Here is a 15,453-nt window from a genome sequence, read left to right as displayed (position 1 = left end):
TGTGCAGATAAAGTGATGTAGAATTGCCCACATACAAAAACCTTTCCTGCTACTGAGATGACACACATCTGACCTAACAAAGATCCATGAAATTTATATAAGATGTCAAATTTTACTCACCACTCAGCCTCATCTCAAAGCAAATTCGGAAGCAGGACTGCATGATTTCACAAACTGACTCGTTTGTTAAATGAGCACCCACCGGAGTAAGAAGCAGGGTACGTAAAACCTAAATAAGAGGGGAGAAGATTAGGGCTATCTTTTTAGGATATGATAGCAGAAAGGCATACCTTATCAATGCTTTTCTGGAATCCAACACCATAGGAACAATTCAGTATGTTATCTTGTTATTTTTTTCCACAGCACACACACACACTACAAATCTCACCGTTTCCCAAATAATTTTATGATTAGAAAAGTCAAGGTGTTGTGATAAATGGATATTTTTTGTTTCTTCTACTTTCAATTATCCTAATGAAACAGAACACTTTCTGTCTACCCACCTCTCTTCAGATAAAGCTTATCAAATACCTGAAATCAATTATTTGAAGCTTTTAATTGTCTTCTATTTGAAAAAGCTTTTAATTCAGCTAAATTAACTTCCTGTTTAAAAAATAACATTAGGTGCAAAGCTCCAGCAAAGTCAAAACACAGCCAGTGGCCCCATGTAACAAGATACAAAAGGATTAAGCAATTCATCTAATTACCCTGCTGTTTAAGGGCAGAAGGGGGCAGACCCCTTCACTCAGGTTACCTGCAGGATTTTCATCAAGACAACTTCGTCGCTTGCTGGGTCAGTGCCAACAAAACGGGCATGTGTAACTGCATCTGCCATATTTTCAATTCCTTCGGCAGTACCTTCGTGAACAGGATCTAAAACACATGCAAAAAAAAAAAAATAATAAAGCATGGATAGTGCAACACTGAAGACTATAGCTATACTGTAATATATGAATACTGAACACACTGAAGACTATAGCTATACTGTAATATATGAACACTGAACACACACTATTTCATCCAATAGGCTCAAGCTTGTTGGTAATTTATTACTTTTTTTTTTTTACAATAAGCAAACTGACTTATTTATTAGATAGTTTGCAAACTGTGTTGGAGGGAATGGCACAGCTAAATCTTTCCAAATGTATTCTAGACTTTTCATACTGATTTATGTTTTGATGTTCAACATGTAACCTGTAGAGGGCAGTACTTACAAACATGAAAAGGTGCTCCAGCAGATTTGTTACTTTTACAGTTCTGTATACTAAATAAACCTAAATAACAGATTTTTCATTGTTTTGCGTTTTACCACTAACCTATTAGTGCATAAGAGAGAAACTTATTAACAGATGTTAGGGCAAGTCCTGTGATGGGACCGGTAGTGTCTTCGGAGCGGATTACTTCCAGGAAAGGACGAAGAAAAATGTTTGGTTCAATTTCAGAAAGGCCTGGAGATGAAAATAAAGGAAACATTAAAAGACTAACCTTAAATAAGAAAAACAGTTTTATTACACAATTTAGTAGTAAAAGCTGGGAACAATTCTCGAAATGCAACCAAACTAGGACCAGTCTATTTCGTTTTTTAACGAAACATATCCAGCAAAAGCCTATTCCCAAGCATTTGTTAAAAACCTTGTACTGTATGTGAAACCACTTGCTCCAATCACATTTAGCTATGAAACCTACAAGAATCACTCAGACAACATATATTTGACAGGTATATAAAACTGTAAAGGAACTGTTCATTCTGAGGTCTGCAGTGGATGCATTTGTTATATCTGCATCTTGGACCCTAGATATACCTCAAACCCTTAGAAAAATAATTTATTTTCTGCTTGATCCAGAACAAATTTTCTTTATCACTCCTCTTAGCACTAGTTGTAAATGTTTCATGAGTACTCAACAAACATGTTTCATTTAGCATATTCTTCACTTGCACTCCACCACTTGCTATATCTAGAATACCAAGTTAAGCTATTTTTGTGCTTCTTGTTAGAGCCTAAGGCAGAATCATGGGAACAGTTCACATCCAAGCTCTTGACCAAACAGTTATGTAAATAGAGGTCAGAGAACACGTTACTCCCTTTTAATGCTTTCATATCCCTATCCAGGGAATGTTTTCAACATTTCCTGAAATGTGACACGATCAGCTGTTTAAATCATGTCCTATTTCAGACCTTTTATCTCATTATAAACACATGTACATTAAGATCTATATATAGAAAATAGTATTTACATCAGCCCAACCAAATATTTCCTATAGAATGATCAACAAATCATAATAAAACGCTCAATTTTTTTTAATAAAACAATTCAATCTATCTTTTGGGGAAAAATATGCTTTAGGCACAACAGACACTCGTGAATCATTGTCCTGATCTTTGTTTATTGCATCCACTTGAAACGGTTACATAGATATTATTGTACGCAGATTTTTGTACCATGAGCAAGAAAAGCTGCTCATTTATTGATAACAAACACCCTTTTTATTATCCTCCAACAAATCATACCAACACAGCCAATTCTAGAGCTAATTCATAATTTAAGTTAAAAATAAGAAGCTTGTATTCTAATATTGAAATTATATATATATTTATAAATAAATATATATAAATCATATTCTAGCCACTTAAGTAGAGACACAACAAACATCTGCCCTGTTATAGTTATATTGTTATGTTATATTATTTCTCTCACATACCGTATTTCAGCTTCTGTGTAACGTCTTAGGGATCGAAAACGCAGAGCTTTAGCAATATTGCATAAGTGCTTCCAATTAGTCATACAATGGTGTAACAGTGACATATCAGTTAAAGCACATTTATGTTTAAACATCTAGAGCTGAACGATGTACCAGCAAGAATCCATGGCATACACACACTTTAAAGGAGCTCCTATGCCATCATAACGGCTTTTGGGTGATTACCTAGTAAAAATTCAAAGTAGGCAATTATGTGATACACTCATAGACAGCAAACATTCTGACCTACCAGAGAAGGCAGATGATCAGTGGCGACTCTAGAAACAGTATATAGGGGGGGCACACAAGATACCACAGTCAAACTGGGGGGTGATTAATAATTCCCACCATTAAATCATACCACTGAAAAAACACACACATATATATATATATATATATATATATATAGCCAAAAGTAATGTGCTATGGAATGATACTTTTGTTATTGGACAATACAGTACTTGATCACTCAACATGGGAAGCCTGAAGCCACAATTTAGTACGACTAATCCTTGAAATCCTTTAAACAACACAATACCTTAACTTTTGCACTAAATGATTTCAGGGCCTAATATTAGATCCTGCTGCTGATATATATATATTAGCCCCTGCTGCCCATATATATTAATATTAGCCCCAGTTGCCGATATATATTAATATTAGTCCCTGCTGCCTATATATATACCGTATTGGCTCGGATATAGGCCGCCCCCGTATATAGGCCGCACCCTAAAAGTTTGGTGCTTTTTTAAAGAAAAAGTTTTTTTCTTTAAAAAAGCACCAAAAAAACATGCTGCCACTCTGTCTCCCCCCCGAGATATGCTGCCACTGCCCCCCCCCGAGATATGCTGCCACTGCCCTCCTCCCCCCCCCCGAGATATGCTGCCACTGTCCTACTCCTCCTCCCCCCCGAGATATGCTGCCACTCTGCCCCCCCCCCCCCGATTTACCAGAGCAGACTCCCGGGTGTCTTGCGGGGCCGGCGGGGGACATCTACGCAATACGCGTATACAACTTCCGGTGCCGGCACTGGAAGTTGTATACGCGTATTGCGTAGATGTCACCCGCCTGCCCCGCAAGACACCCGGGAGTCTGCTCTGGTAAGTCTTGGTGGCAGAGGTAAAACGCATCATGCGGACGGTCACCGGCTGCGGCGATGCGGGTAAACAACCTCCGCAGCCGGTGACCGTCCGCACGATGCGCTCAGACAACCTCCCGTGCTGGGTGCCCCCCCCGTTCAAAGTGCTGGCAGGGGAGGCTGTCTGAGCGTATCAGAGAGTAGGATGCAGGTCCCCTGCACCGCTGCGGGGGATCTGTATCCTAACCCCGCTGCCTGCCCGGCGCCCTGGACTGCATGTCCCGGGCGTCGGGCGCTAGACCCCGAATATAGGCCACACCCCCACTTTAAAGACTTAAAGTGGGGGGAAAAAGTGCGGCCTATATTCGAGCCAATACGGTATGTATGTGTATATATATACATACATATACATACATATATATATATATATATATATATATATATATATATATATATATATATATATATATATATATATATATATAAATATTAGACCCTGCTCCCGGTAGCAGGTATAGATCAACACATTAACACACAAACCCAGCTTTGCATGTATAGATCAATTGAAATTCACTTGTGATCTCAGCACTGAAGGTATATATCAAATAAATAGAATCAGACATACAAATCCTGTATTTGCAGGTATACAATAATAATATATGAAACGTAGCATCGCAGGTATAGATCAAATAAATACATGGAAACAGCATTGCAGGTATTAATCAACTGAACAAGACATACAAACCCTGTATTTGCAGGTATACATAAATAATGTATGGAAACATAGCATAGCAGATATGGATCTACAGAATAACACAGAAACCCAGCTTTGCAGGTACAGATCAATTGGAATTCACATAAAAACACAGCATTAAAGGTATATTTAAAACCCCCTAAATTACAGGCATAGATCACAGGTTGTACACCCCAAAGGAAGCCCTGGCGTCCACACTGTCCACATAGAACCTGGCCAGCACCCAGATAACACACATACGATTTGCCATCTTTGTCCCATATACACCCGGCCTGTGCCATCTCGGTCCCCAAGGCTCAAACATCCTGCTAGTGCCATCTTTGCCCTTCCACAATTATACATCTATGTAACACACAAACACATTAACTCATGCTCTCCCTCATTGACATTCATCCACATATTAACTCATGCTCTCCCTCATTCAGACAATTCATCCATTTTAAGAAACTACGGCCCTTGGAGCTTCAAATGAGGGGCTACATGTATTTCAAGGACAAAAGTTGAGTGCACAAATAATGATGGAATATGTCGCTTTGGCTAGAAAATATGTTTTTTCTATCCATAGCGACATGTTCATTTGTGTCTAGCGCACTCCAGGTTTGTACTAGAAACACATACAGCCCCTCATTTGATGCGCCAAGGGGTGTAGTTCTTGCAAATGTGTACTTTTTCTGCCATAATTTAACTTCCTACATGAGCAGTAATGCCACGTCAAGGCTTCAACCCTAATTACTGATCATTCACACGCCTTTCATATCTCCATTCACTCGCAGAAGCACACACCATACTTTCCATACATTCACTCACAGAAGCACACACACCATTCTTTCCCCTTACAATCCCAAAAGAAATGATGGTAAAGGGAGAAAAAAAAAATCACTTTTACAGCAAAAATAAGTTTTGCAGTAAAATTGCAAGGAGCTCCAGGGATGAGATGGTTACTCACGTACCACACAGGCTAAATGGCTGATTTTAATAATATTTGCAGTTCATCAGGATTTCAAAAATTGCCTCCCTCTACCATTGGCTAAATTTAACCCTATGATCAAAGGGATCATGGGATTAAAAATTAGTATCGGCCATTTTTAAAAAGGGAATGTGACTTTTTATAGCTATATGATCGCTGTGGTAACATTGGCTACCACAGTGATCATTAAGCTAGAATACTTAAACTTTTTTTTTTTTTTTTTTTAAAGTTAAACTACTTTATGTTTAAATCATTTTTTTTACATTTTTTTTTTATGTAATTTTTTTTTAATTCTGAGATAATTACCTTTCCAACGGTATATGTTGGGGGTCTGTAGCTGCTTAGATGCCCGAGATACAGGCATCTAAGCAGCATGCCCCCATACCGCTTTAACTGACAATTGTCAGTTATTAATAAAGTTGCGCGGTGACGTCATCGTGTCATTGCGATGTGGCCCCGGTGATGCCCTTCAGTGTGAGGGGCAGATCGCCGGGGTAGGTGGTGATAGGGGTCCACAGACCTCCATCAAGGTAAGATAGTGCTAGCGACGGCATGGTGCCGTCGTTGGCCCCCCCGCCAAATTTGGAGCCACCCAGGACAGTCCCCTTGACCCCTGTAGCGACGCCACTGCAGATGATAGAAGCCTTTGTCTACCACATCCCATAAACCACAGTGCCTACAAATGGTACATTTATTATTATTTATTGTTTTATATAGCGCCATCAAATTCCGTAGTGCTGTACAATGGGTAGACAGGACATAACAAGTAGTATGTAACATAAATTGACTAACAGAGACAGCAGGTGAGGAGGGCCTTGCTCAAACATTTAACCCCTTGGTGACAATTGATGTTGAAACTGAGCTGCTGGAGTGGTGAGAGTTAAGCAGGGGTTGTTTGTATGTGAGCATGGATGTGTAATTGCGTGTGAGAATAGATGTGTAATTGTGCGCATGTGCGCACATGTGTATGTGAACATGGATATATGTGTAAGTGGGGTGAGATGGAGTATGTGTTAGAATTAATGTGTACGTGTGTGTTGGTAAGTATGAGTAAGTGTGTGTAATTTGTGTGTGTTTACATATGTGTGCCAGAGTGTACATTGGAGAGGGAGGCAAGGCGCAAAGAAAGCACAGACAAGTTATCACAGACTAGCAAATGATGGCACAGACTAGCTGTTGGGGGGTCCCGGGGAAATTTTCACACCAGGGCTCTGTAGTTTCTAGATATGCCCCTGTTAGTCAGACATGGGTACAGACTGACCAGATGTCCAAAAGAAAATTGCACATATCTCAAATGTGGCCTTTTAGCCCCAAACAACCTAACTGCTGAATACATATTGGGGTGTTATTTGGCTGTGGCATTTATCAGGGGCGGTAAATTCATACCTGAAGTACAATGTATGTAAAAAAAAAAAAGAATACCAACACAATCTGACAATGGCTGGCAGTAGAATTAGTGTCCTAAAAGGGTTAAATTACCCAGGGTCTCAAGTTATCAAAAAGATATGGTTTGATGGGGGTAAATGAAATGGGCTGCCTCCAAATTTGTCCAATATAGGTGACAGTATGAACAGAATAGGGGAGGGGCAAAATAAATCACTACCACAAAGTTTGATGAAAGCTGGTAGTAGAATTACCAGATAGAAAGAGTTAAAATACTAGCATTTGAAATACCCTGGGGTTTCTAGTTTTCAAACATTGTTTTATATGGTTTTATTGGGGTAAACTAAACTGACCGACTTCAAAGAAGCCCCATATAGGAAATACGGTTTCCTATATTTGACCAGATTTGAGGTGGAAAAACAGTTTTAAAATAGCAATAGGCTAATTGTACTTATTGCCCTATAATTTGCAAAATAAAAAAACATTGTGTATTTCTAAACTCTGGACAATTCAATATGTTTTTTTCATTAACTTTTGTAGATGAGTAAAAGATTTTTCAAATAAAAGAAAGGCTGTTTTTCATTACATTTTATATATTTTTATAGTAAAATAGAAGATAAGATTAAAATTATGGTATCTAAAAGCCCAGATTGCCCTGAGAAAAACAGAAAAACAATATGTAATGTGTGCGGGTGCACTAAATCAGAAAGAAGAAAATTACAGCTAAAAATAAGCACAGCAGAAAGGGTACAAAACATAAAACCAGCTCTGTTCTTAAGGGGTTAATAATAATTTGTAAATTGACATTCGGAAGAACTAACATTTACTCTGGTTGACTAATAAGGACCATGCTTCAACCGATAAGATTATGGTATGAAGGCAACGAAAACGATTGCGTATCAGATATTTCCATTGCTTTGGATCATATTGCTTAACATAGCAAACACTATTAGGTGTACTGATAAAATGGAGAGAGACTGTTTTTCAGTCATCAATCTACTATGATACGTTAGCAAGGTTCTGTAGCACATAAAACACTTCATAAAAATGAGAAACATATAAGATGAGAAGGGGAAGAAGGATGGGTATTTCCATTAAAAACCTGGAGATCTGTGTCTAATTTTAGATGCCTCTATGTCATGTTGGGGGAACATAAAAGGGTACAGCTGTTCTGATCTAGACAGAGTGAATCTTCGGACACATATATGCCTTGTGATTTCCCTTTTGTAAAACAGCTGATACTTAAAATGAAGCAAAGAAAGGAACAGAAAATAGAGTTAAATAGATATAAATACGCTATATGGACAAAAGTATTGGGACATCTGACCATTACACCAAAAGGTTTTTTCTGACATTGCATTCTAAAAACATGGACATTTATACATAGTTGACCCCCCCCCCCCTTTGTGCCCATTCATCCAGTAGAGCATTTGTGAGGCACTGGTCGAGGATGAGAAGGCCTGGCTCACAATCTCAGTTCTAGTTCATCCAAAAGGTGTTTGATGGTGATAAGGTCAGGGCTCTGTGCAGGCCAGTCAAGTTCTTCCACACTAAACTCATCCAACCATGCCTTTATGGACCTTGCTTTGTGCACAAGGGCATAGCCATGCTGAAATAGAAAACGGCCTTTCCTAAACTGTTCCCATGAGGTTGAAATGGGAAGTGAGTATTTTGACCATATTTTCATGCATATTTTCCAACTCCAAGCTGTATAAACTTGGATGCTTATTGGATTAAAGCATATCAGGTGATGTATTTGTAAAATGAGCGAGGGGGTGGCCTAAGGAGATGAACACCATATGTCAAAGTGTGCATTATTATTAGGCAGCTTCATTTTCTCAAGTAAAATGGGCAGAAAAAGAGATTTAGCCGACTCTGTGAGGTAAAAAATTGTAAAAAGTCTTTCAGAGGAATGCTAAGCTATTGCGGCGTGATTACAGAACCATCAAACGTTTTGTTGCAAGAAACGTGTTGATAATAAAATGGCACTGTCCAAAAACGTGGTATGCTGAAGCATTAAGATTTCCCTTTATTGGAAGTAAGGGGCCTAGCCCAACCTCTGAAAAACAGCCTCATAACATTATCCCTCCTCCACCAAACTTTACAGTTGGCACAATGCAGTCAGGCTTTACAAAAGCACCTAACTTTTAGGGTGGGGCCTATATTTGGGTGCGGCCTATAATTGAGCCAATACGGTATAACTGCTTGTAGCATCTCTAGGGGGAGTTTTCTCTAGATCTTTATTTCATTACATTTTTAAAGAATTCAGCTATATATCGATCAGGAGTTTTACCTCTCTTCAACAGTATCATTTTAGTTCTTCTACGGGAAGATTGAGATATTTCGATTGCACTATAGTTTGCGTATATTAGCAGTTTGTAGATTTTTTTTTAAATTAAATCCTGCTTATCACTATTATCAGGAAGGCTATACAAATCTATATAAATTGACCGGAACTCTTTCCCTACTTGATCTGGTGAAATACAAATTTTATCTTTCTAAGCCATATATTTTATCTTTGCCAAGCCATATATTGCCCTATCCATTTTTATATCATCTGTCACCATTTTATCTAGATCTGGGTCTTCAATGCAATTAAGGTTTCCTGCCATTAATTGTGTTCCCTAAGTATATCCTTGGATTCTATTCATAATACCATTCAATAAGCAGACCTGTTTCTTTCAAATTCTCCATTTATTGAAAGATACAGTACAAAAGAACATCGAATTGTATCAGAAATATGCGCCAAGATGTTACAAAGTATGTAAGGCAATAACATAAATCACAAGTATACAGTAGGTAAAGTGCTACCTATATAATAATACAGGGTAGGGTATGCACACTAGAGACACACTAGTAAAAGCACATACACTGACTGTAGAAGCGTGTAAGTATACATACATGTATCATAATATTTCACACCAACTCAAGCACTGGCAGAAATGGAAGAGTATTAAAGGCTTGTGACATATGCTGGCGCGACGTTTGTCTTGGATACGAAAATATGCGCAACAAAGAAACAATCGGGTCTTATTTGTGTGCTTGGAGAAACAAACATAAAAGGAAAAAAAAAAAAAAAAAGACACGTGCCTAACCGTCACCAGTTACCATGACCGAAATCAAAATCTCATGCAAGGAGCAAAAGGGGGAACTCAAAGCATAATGCAAGATGCCCCCCCATGCAACCATATGTGTACTGGCGCCTGAAAGGCGTGGCGCGCTCTAGTGTAACATTTTAGGAAATCTTGGGGAGGAGATAAGTTTCCTCCACCAATACCAGCGTCTACTGTAGCAGACTTGTGTCTTATTAGGAGCATATATATTTAGCATTCAACATATCCTAACATTTAATTTACACACCGGGAGTAGAAAACAAATCTCTTTATCTTGATGGATATATAGCTTCTCATATTTTACTTCCCTAGCAACCAATATAGCAACTCCTCTCTTTCTTTGATGTACCAATGAAGCATGTTCTATCACTGGATATTTCTTAAAAGAGAGGTTCTGTGCAAAGTCCAGTGGGTTTCTTGAATAATTCCTACCTCTATTTCGTTTTCAGCTAGGAAATTGATCAACGTCATTCTTTTTTGGGGGAAATTCATACCCGGAACATTTAAAGAGATTACTTAAGACCATTTACTTAAATACCAGAGACTCTCTCATCTATATTCCTATCGTTAACACAAAGAAAGCACAGGGCCCCACATCGGATTACAAAATTGCTGTACCATATACCACAAATAACACAAAATTAAATAAATAATGATATACTTCCCCCTAGCATAATTGTGAAAGATCATCATTCCCATTAATCCTAACACAATTATAAAGAAGTGGTTGAAGCGATGCCGTCTAGGGCAGAAAAGAAAAAAAGTGTAATAAATTCAATTACCGTATTTGCTCGATTATAAGACAAGGTTTTTTTCAGAGCAAGTGCTCTGAAAAATACCCCTCGTCTTCTAATCGGGGTCGTCTTCTAATCAGACCTCAAATAGAGGTCTGATTATGAGACTAAGATCCAGATCCCCCGCACCGCTGCAGGGGACCTGGATCCTCCTGTCTCCCCCCCCACACACACTTAACGGTGCTTCCTGCTGTATTGCCGGGGCAGCAGGTTGACGTCTACGCGATCCGCGTAGACAACGTCCGCTGCAGCCGGAAGGAGGTGTGGCTAGCAGCGGGGGTTGTCTGCGTCCGTCGCGGATACCTTCCCCGACTGTCAGAGATCAGAGTTCCCCGCACCAGTGCGGGGAACTCTGATCTCTGACAGCCGGGGAAGGTATCCGCGACGGACGCAGACAAACCCCCGCTGCCAACTCCACCTCCTTCCGGCTGCAGCGGAAGGGGACGTCAACCCGCTGCCCCGGCAATACAGCAGGAAATTGGAAGCACCGGTAAGTGTGTGTGTGCGTGTGTGTGTGTTAAATGGGGATATAGGGCATTTCTGGAATGCCTTATACCCCTATATGCCACTCTGGCACTTAGGGGGTTAAAAGGCATATTATGGGGCAGAGTGGCATATAGGGAGGTATAAGGCATTTCAGGAGGCAGAGTGGCGTTAAGGGGGCATTTAATAGAGCACTCTGCCTCCTGAAATGCCTTATACCTCCCTATATGCCACTCTGCCCCATAATATGCCTTTTAACCCCCTAAATGCCAGAATGGCGTATAGGGGTATAAGGCATTTCTGGAGGCAGAGTGCTCTATACAATGCCTTTTAACTCCCTTAATGCCACTCTGCCTCCTGGAATGCCTTATACCTCCCTATATGCCACTCTGCCCCATAATATGCATTTTAACCCCCTAAATGCCAGAATGGGATATAGAGGTATAAGGCATTTCTGGAGGCAGAGTGGCACATAGGAGGGTCAAAAGGCATACCATGGGGCACAGTGGCATATAGAGGGTTAAAAGGCATATCATGGGCCACAGTGCCATATTGGTGTGGCAAGCCTGGGGGCAGATGTGCGTAACTGAGGGACAGGTTGGAAAATACAAGGAAATAAAAACAAAAAAAATATTTTTCTCAATCATAGCTTTTATTTAAAAAAAATAGTTTACATGAATTAACATTTACTGGTAAAACTTTTTTCCTTTAGGGTCGTCTTATATTCAGGCTTTTTCTTTTTTTCCTAAGTTAATATTCAGATTTTGGGGGGTCGTCTTATAATCGAGCAAATACGGTATATTGAATAATATTGAACTAAAAATTGTAATCCGCGCTTAAGCTTGTGAATTAATGGAATATGTGTATACAGAATTCAATAAATTTATGTCAGGTGTACTTATATATTTTGAATAAAGTGTACTTGAGTCCTATAAGTACCAATGAGTGTTCTAGTCTATATCGAGTTAATAATAAATAATTAAAAAAATGGTTAGTGAGTGAAAGAAAAAAAGAAAAGAAAATATATGTAATATAGTGATATATTAAAATGTGAATATATGTGCGCGCAAAATTCGTTTGATTTCAATCAAGTGTTCTGGTATCATATGTAAATACATACTCAATTCCCTTAAATACTAAAAAGTTATCTAATACAGGGCTTGACAAATTTGTTGTGAATCTAGGCACCAGCTAAAAAAGCCCACTTACTAAACTCACAGCATTTGACCTGGAAGCACCCTGGACTTTCAGGTCAGTACTGGTTTTTGTTGGGTTTTTTTCTGATAATTTTTTAACGCTTTCAATGCTGATGTTCCATTGGAGCACAGCATTGACTGATATTTAGTCCCCACAAGCTTGTGAGGACAAATGTTAACCCCTGCAATGCCACGAATGTGTCATACACAATTGTGGAATTGAAGGGGTTAACGCTGCACTGTCGCTCTCATGGAGTGATCAGGCAGCAGGGGAGGGTTGGGGCTGGTCTCCACTCATGTGGAGACCAAAGAACCCTCTCCCCTGTCCCTGAAGCTGCCTCTGGCAGCTGGGACGCAATGGCTGGTCTATAGACCAGCCATTGCAGGGGGGAGTCTCTGATGACTGCTGTAGGCTTCCATGCCTACAGGAATCATGAAAGGGCTTGTGGAGACTCGTTTTTGCTGTTGCTGGTCTGCCAGGCAGACCACCAGCAGCAGAGCCCCTTACAAAACGGGAATTAACCCCTAAAATGCCGCGATCACGGCATTGAAGGGGTTAACGCTACACTGTCGCTCTCAGGGAGCGATCAGGCAGCAGGGGAGGGTTGGGGCTGGTCTCCACACTCATGTGGAGACCGAAGAACCCTCTCCCCTGTCCCTGAAGCTGCCTCTGGCCTCTATAGACCAGCCATTGCAGGGAGGAGTTTCTCTGATCACTCCTGTAGGCTTCCATGCCTACAGGAGTCATGAAAGGGCTTTTTTTTTTTTTTTTTTTTTACCCCTAAAATGCAGCGATCGCGGCATTGAAGGGGTTAACGCTGCACTTTCGCTCTCATGGAGCGATCAGACAGCAGGGGGGTGTTGTGTCAGGTCCCCACACTCAACCCCCTTCCTGAAGCTGCCTGTGGCAGCCTACAGAATCACTCCGTGGGAGTGATCCCAGGCTCGGGGGCGGGCTCTGAGTGGCTGTGCTGTCTGCCCAGACTCCTGGGCAGACAGCAGCAGCAGCACCCCCGCGATCACAGGCTGACAAACACCTAGGCGCCAGGACAAAATTCTGAATCGCCATGGCGACCTGGCGCCTGGGATTTGTCAAGCCCTGATCTAATATATATCAAATAGATAATTATAATCATACAATTAGTGATAAAGAAGAAAATTAGTGAGGGGAAAACAAATCCACAGCCAACATAGTTTTACCTATTAGATAAATTATATCAGACTATTATCTAATATTATAAAATAATTCAGATATGATAATAAACACTGTTTAAACGTGAACATAAAATGCGTACCTAGTTTATTATGCTACTACTTTATTTCAGTCATATTTTAATATGCAATAAGTGTAATGTGTTTTCAAATTCTATACTTTCTATTAGGCTAATGGTCTGATAAACTGCAGAAAAAAAAGCCAATCAACATACTGCCTCGATTCTCGGGCCCTAATACAATCAATTTCAAAAACATTTTAGAGTTTAGTATAGGAGTTAATAGAATCAAAATTATTTTTCCCAGCCAATCTAATGCTTCCTTGGGCTTTGCAAATGCAATAGTCATATTACTGCTCCAAATATACAGTTTCAGCAGATATCCCCACCAATATTTTGTTTCTCTCTCTCAGATTATCTAATACTGGTTTGAAGGATCTTCTTCCTTGTCGAGTATTATAGGATAAGTCTTGGGGAAAAAAAGCAACTTTGAAAGTACTCGATTCTCAGATTTAAAATATTTTTCAGCACTCACTCTTATTCTTTATTACATATGATTCTATCAACTGCTGTTGAAGCCCCATACTATTAAATAGGTTCAATAAGAATTCCGTCACTTTCTCTTGAGTAACACTTTCATCAATTCCTCTTATTCTAATATTTTTTCTTCGGGCCCTATTTTCATTATTTTTTTGTTCCACATTTTCTATCTGTTGCTGTGTTATCAACTTTACTGAGCGAAGTTCAGAGAGTTCTGTCTCCAATGCCTCCATCTTTTCTTCCATTGTAGAAACTCTCTCTCACTTTATTAATATCCGCCTTTATTTCCCCAGGAAGGTGGACAATTCTTCCCTTATCAGTTCATTTGGAAACTCAAAGCTTTTTGTAAGTGAGTTCTAGGAATTTCGGATTCAAATAGCCTGAACTATCCATACGATGTATAGGAGTTGCTGTTACCTCCAATAATTTCTGAGGTTGAGGAGAGAATAAGGTGTCAATTTTTCTCTCCTTTTTGGAAGCCAATTCTATTTTTTTCCTTTTATCTTTTTCCATCCCTCTTTCTTTCCTTTAAGGCTGTTTATGCTCTACGTCCTCTTTAATTTGGCATTTTCAATTAAAGGCGTATCCCTATATTCCTTAATTCAGTTTAGGGGTCCAATTACCGTGCGGGAAGAGCAGTCAATTGAAATGATTCAGTATATATTATATATATATATATATATATATATATATATATATATATATATATATATATATATATATATATATATATATAGAGTGAGAGTATTTCATACAAAGTTTAAAGAGTGCATAAGAGTAAGCTCATAAAACGGCATATCCTGTATCAACTTTAGGCATATAGCCACGATAAATCTGTAAGGATTTCAGTCATTTCTTAAATAGGTATTTTCTCACTCCTAAGAGATAGCCAAATCTATATAGTAGTAGTTTAAAATATCAAAAAAAGCTCTCTAAAAAAACTTTCAGCGTATGTAAGTCACCAGAGGTCCAAAGAGCTATGTTATTAATCCATCTTAATTTCTATATTTCAATTGCTCAAAATTCATATTACTTATCTCCCCAACGTCTTCAATACACTCTGGGTATAGATGACAATTTTTATGCTCCACACAGACTCGGCCTTGGGTTTCCTTCTCCCGATCTGCCCGGTAACGCCCCCCCCCCCTTTAGGATACGCACGTCTGTAGGCCTACAGATAGAGTGGTGAGCCTC

The 15,453-nt window shown here is 39.4% G+C and overlaps 1 protein-coding gene across 1 annotated transcript in view; it reads right to left on the bottom strand.

Annotated features, from left to right (window-relative positions):
* Positions 1–14,504, bottom strand: part of LOC149279305 (Golgi-specific brefeldin A-resistance guanine nucleotide exchange factor 1-like) — a 168,495-nt gene extending 153,991 nt beyond the window's left edge. Inside the window, exons 1-4 of the mRNA XM_089501339.1 lie at positions 14,255–14,504; positions 1,317–1,448; positions 755–873; positions 121–229 (exon numbers count right to left, since the gene is read on the bottom strand). Coding sequence (XP_089357465.1) covers positions 121–229; positions 755–873; positions 1,317–1,448; positions 14,255–14,504 — 610 coding nt within the window. The remainder of the gene's footprint in view (positions 1–120; positions 230–754; positions 874–1,316; positions 1,449–14,254) is intronic.
* Between the last annotated feature and the right edge of the window lie 949 nt (positions 14,505–15,453).

The sequence above is a fragment of the Sceloporus occidentalis genome, unplaced genomic scaffold, assembly GCF_023333645.1.
Source record: "Sceloporus occidentalis isolate IW3139 unplaced genomic scaffold, rSceOcc1.0.p SCAF_172, whole genome shotgun sequence".
Lineage (NCBI taxonomy): Eukaryota > Metazoa > Chordata > Lepidosauria > Squamata > Phrynosomatidae > Sceloporus > Sceloporus occidentalis.
The sequence above is the reverse complement of the archived record's forward strand: the minus strand, read 5'-3'. Positions and strand labels throughout refer to the sequence as shown.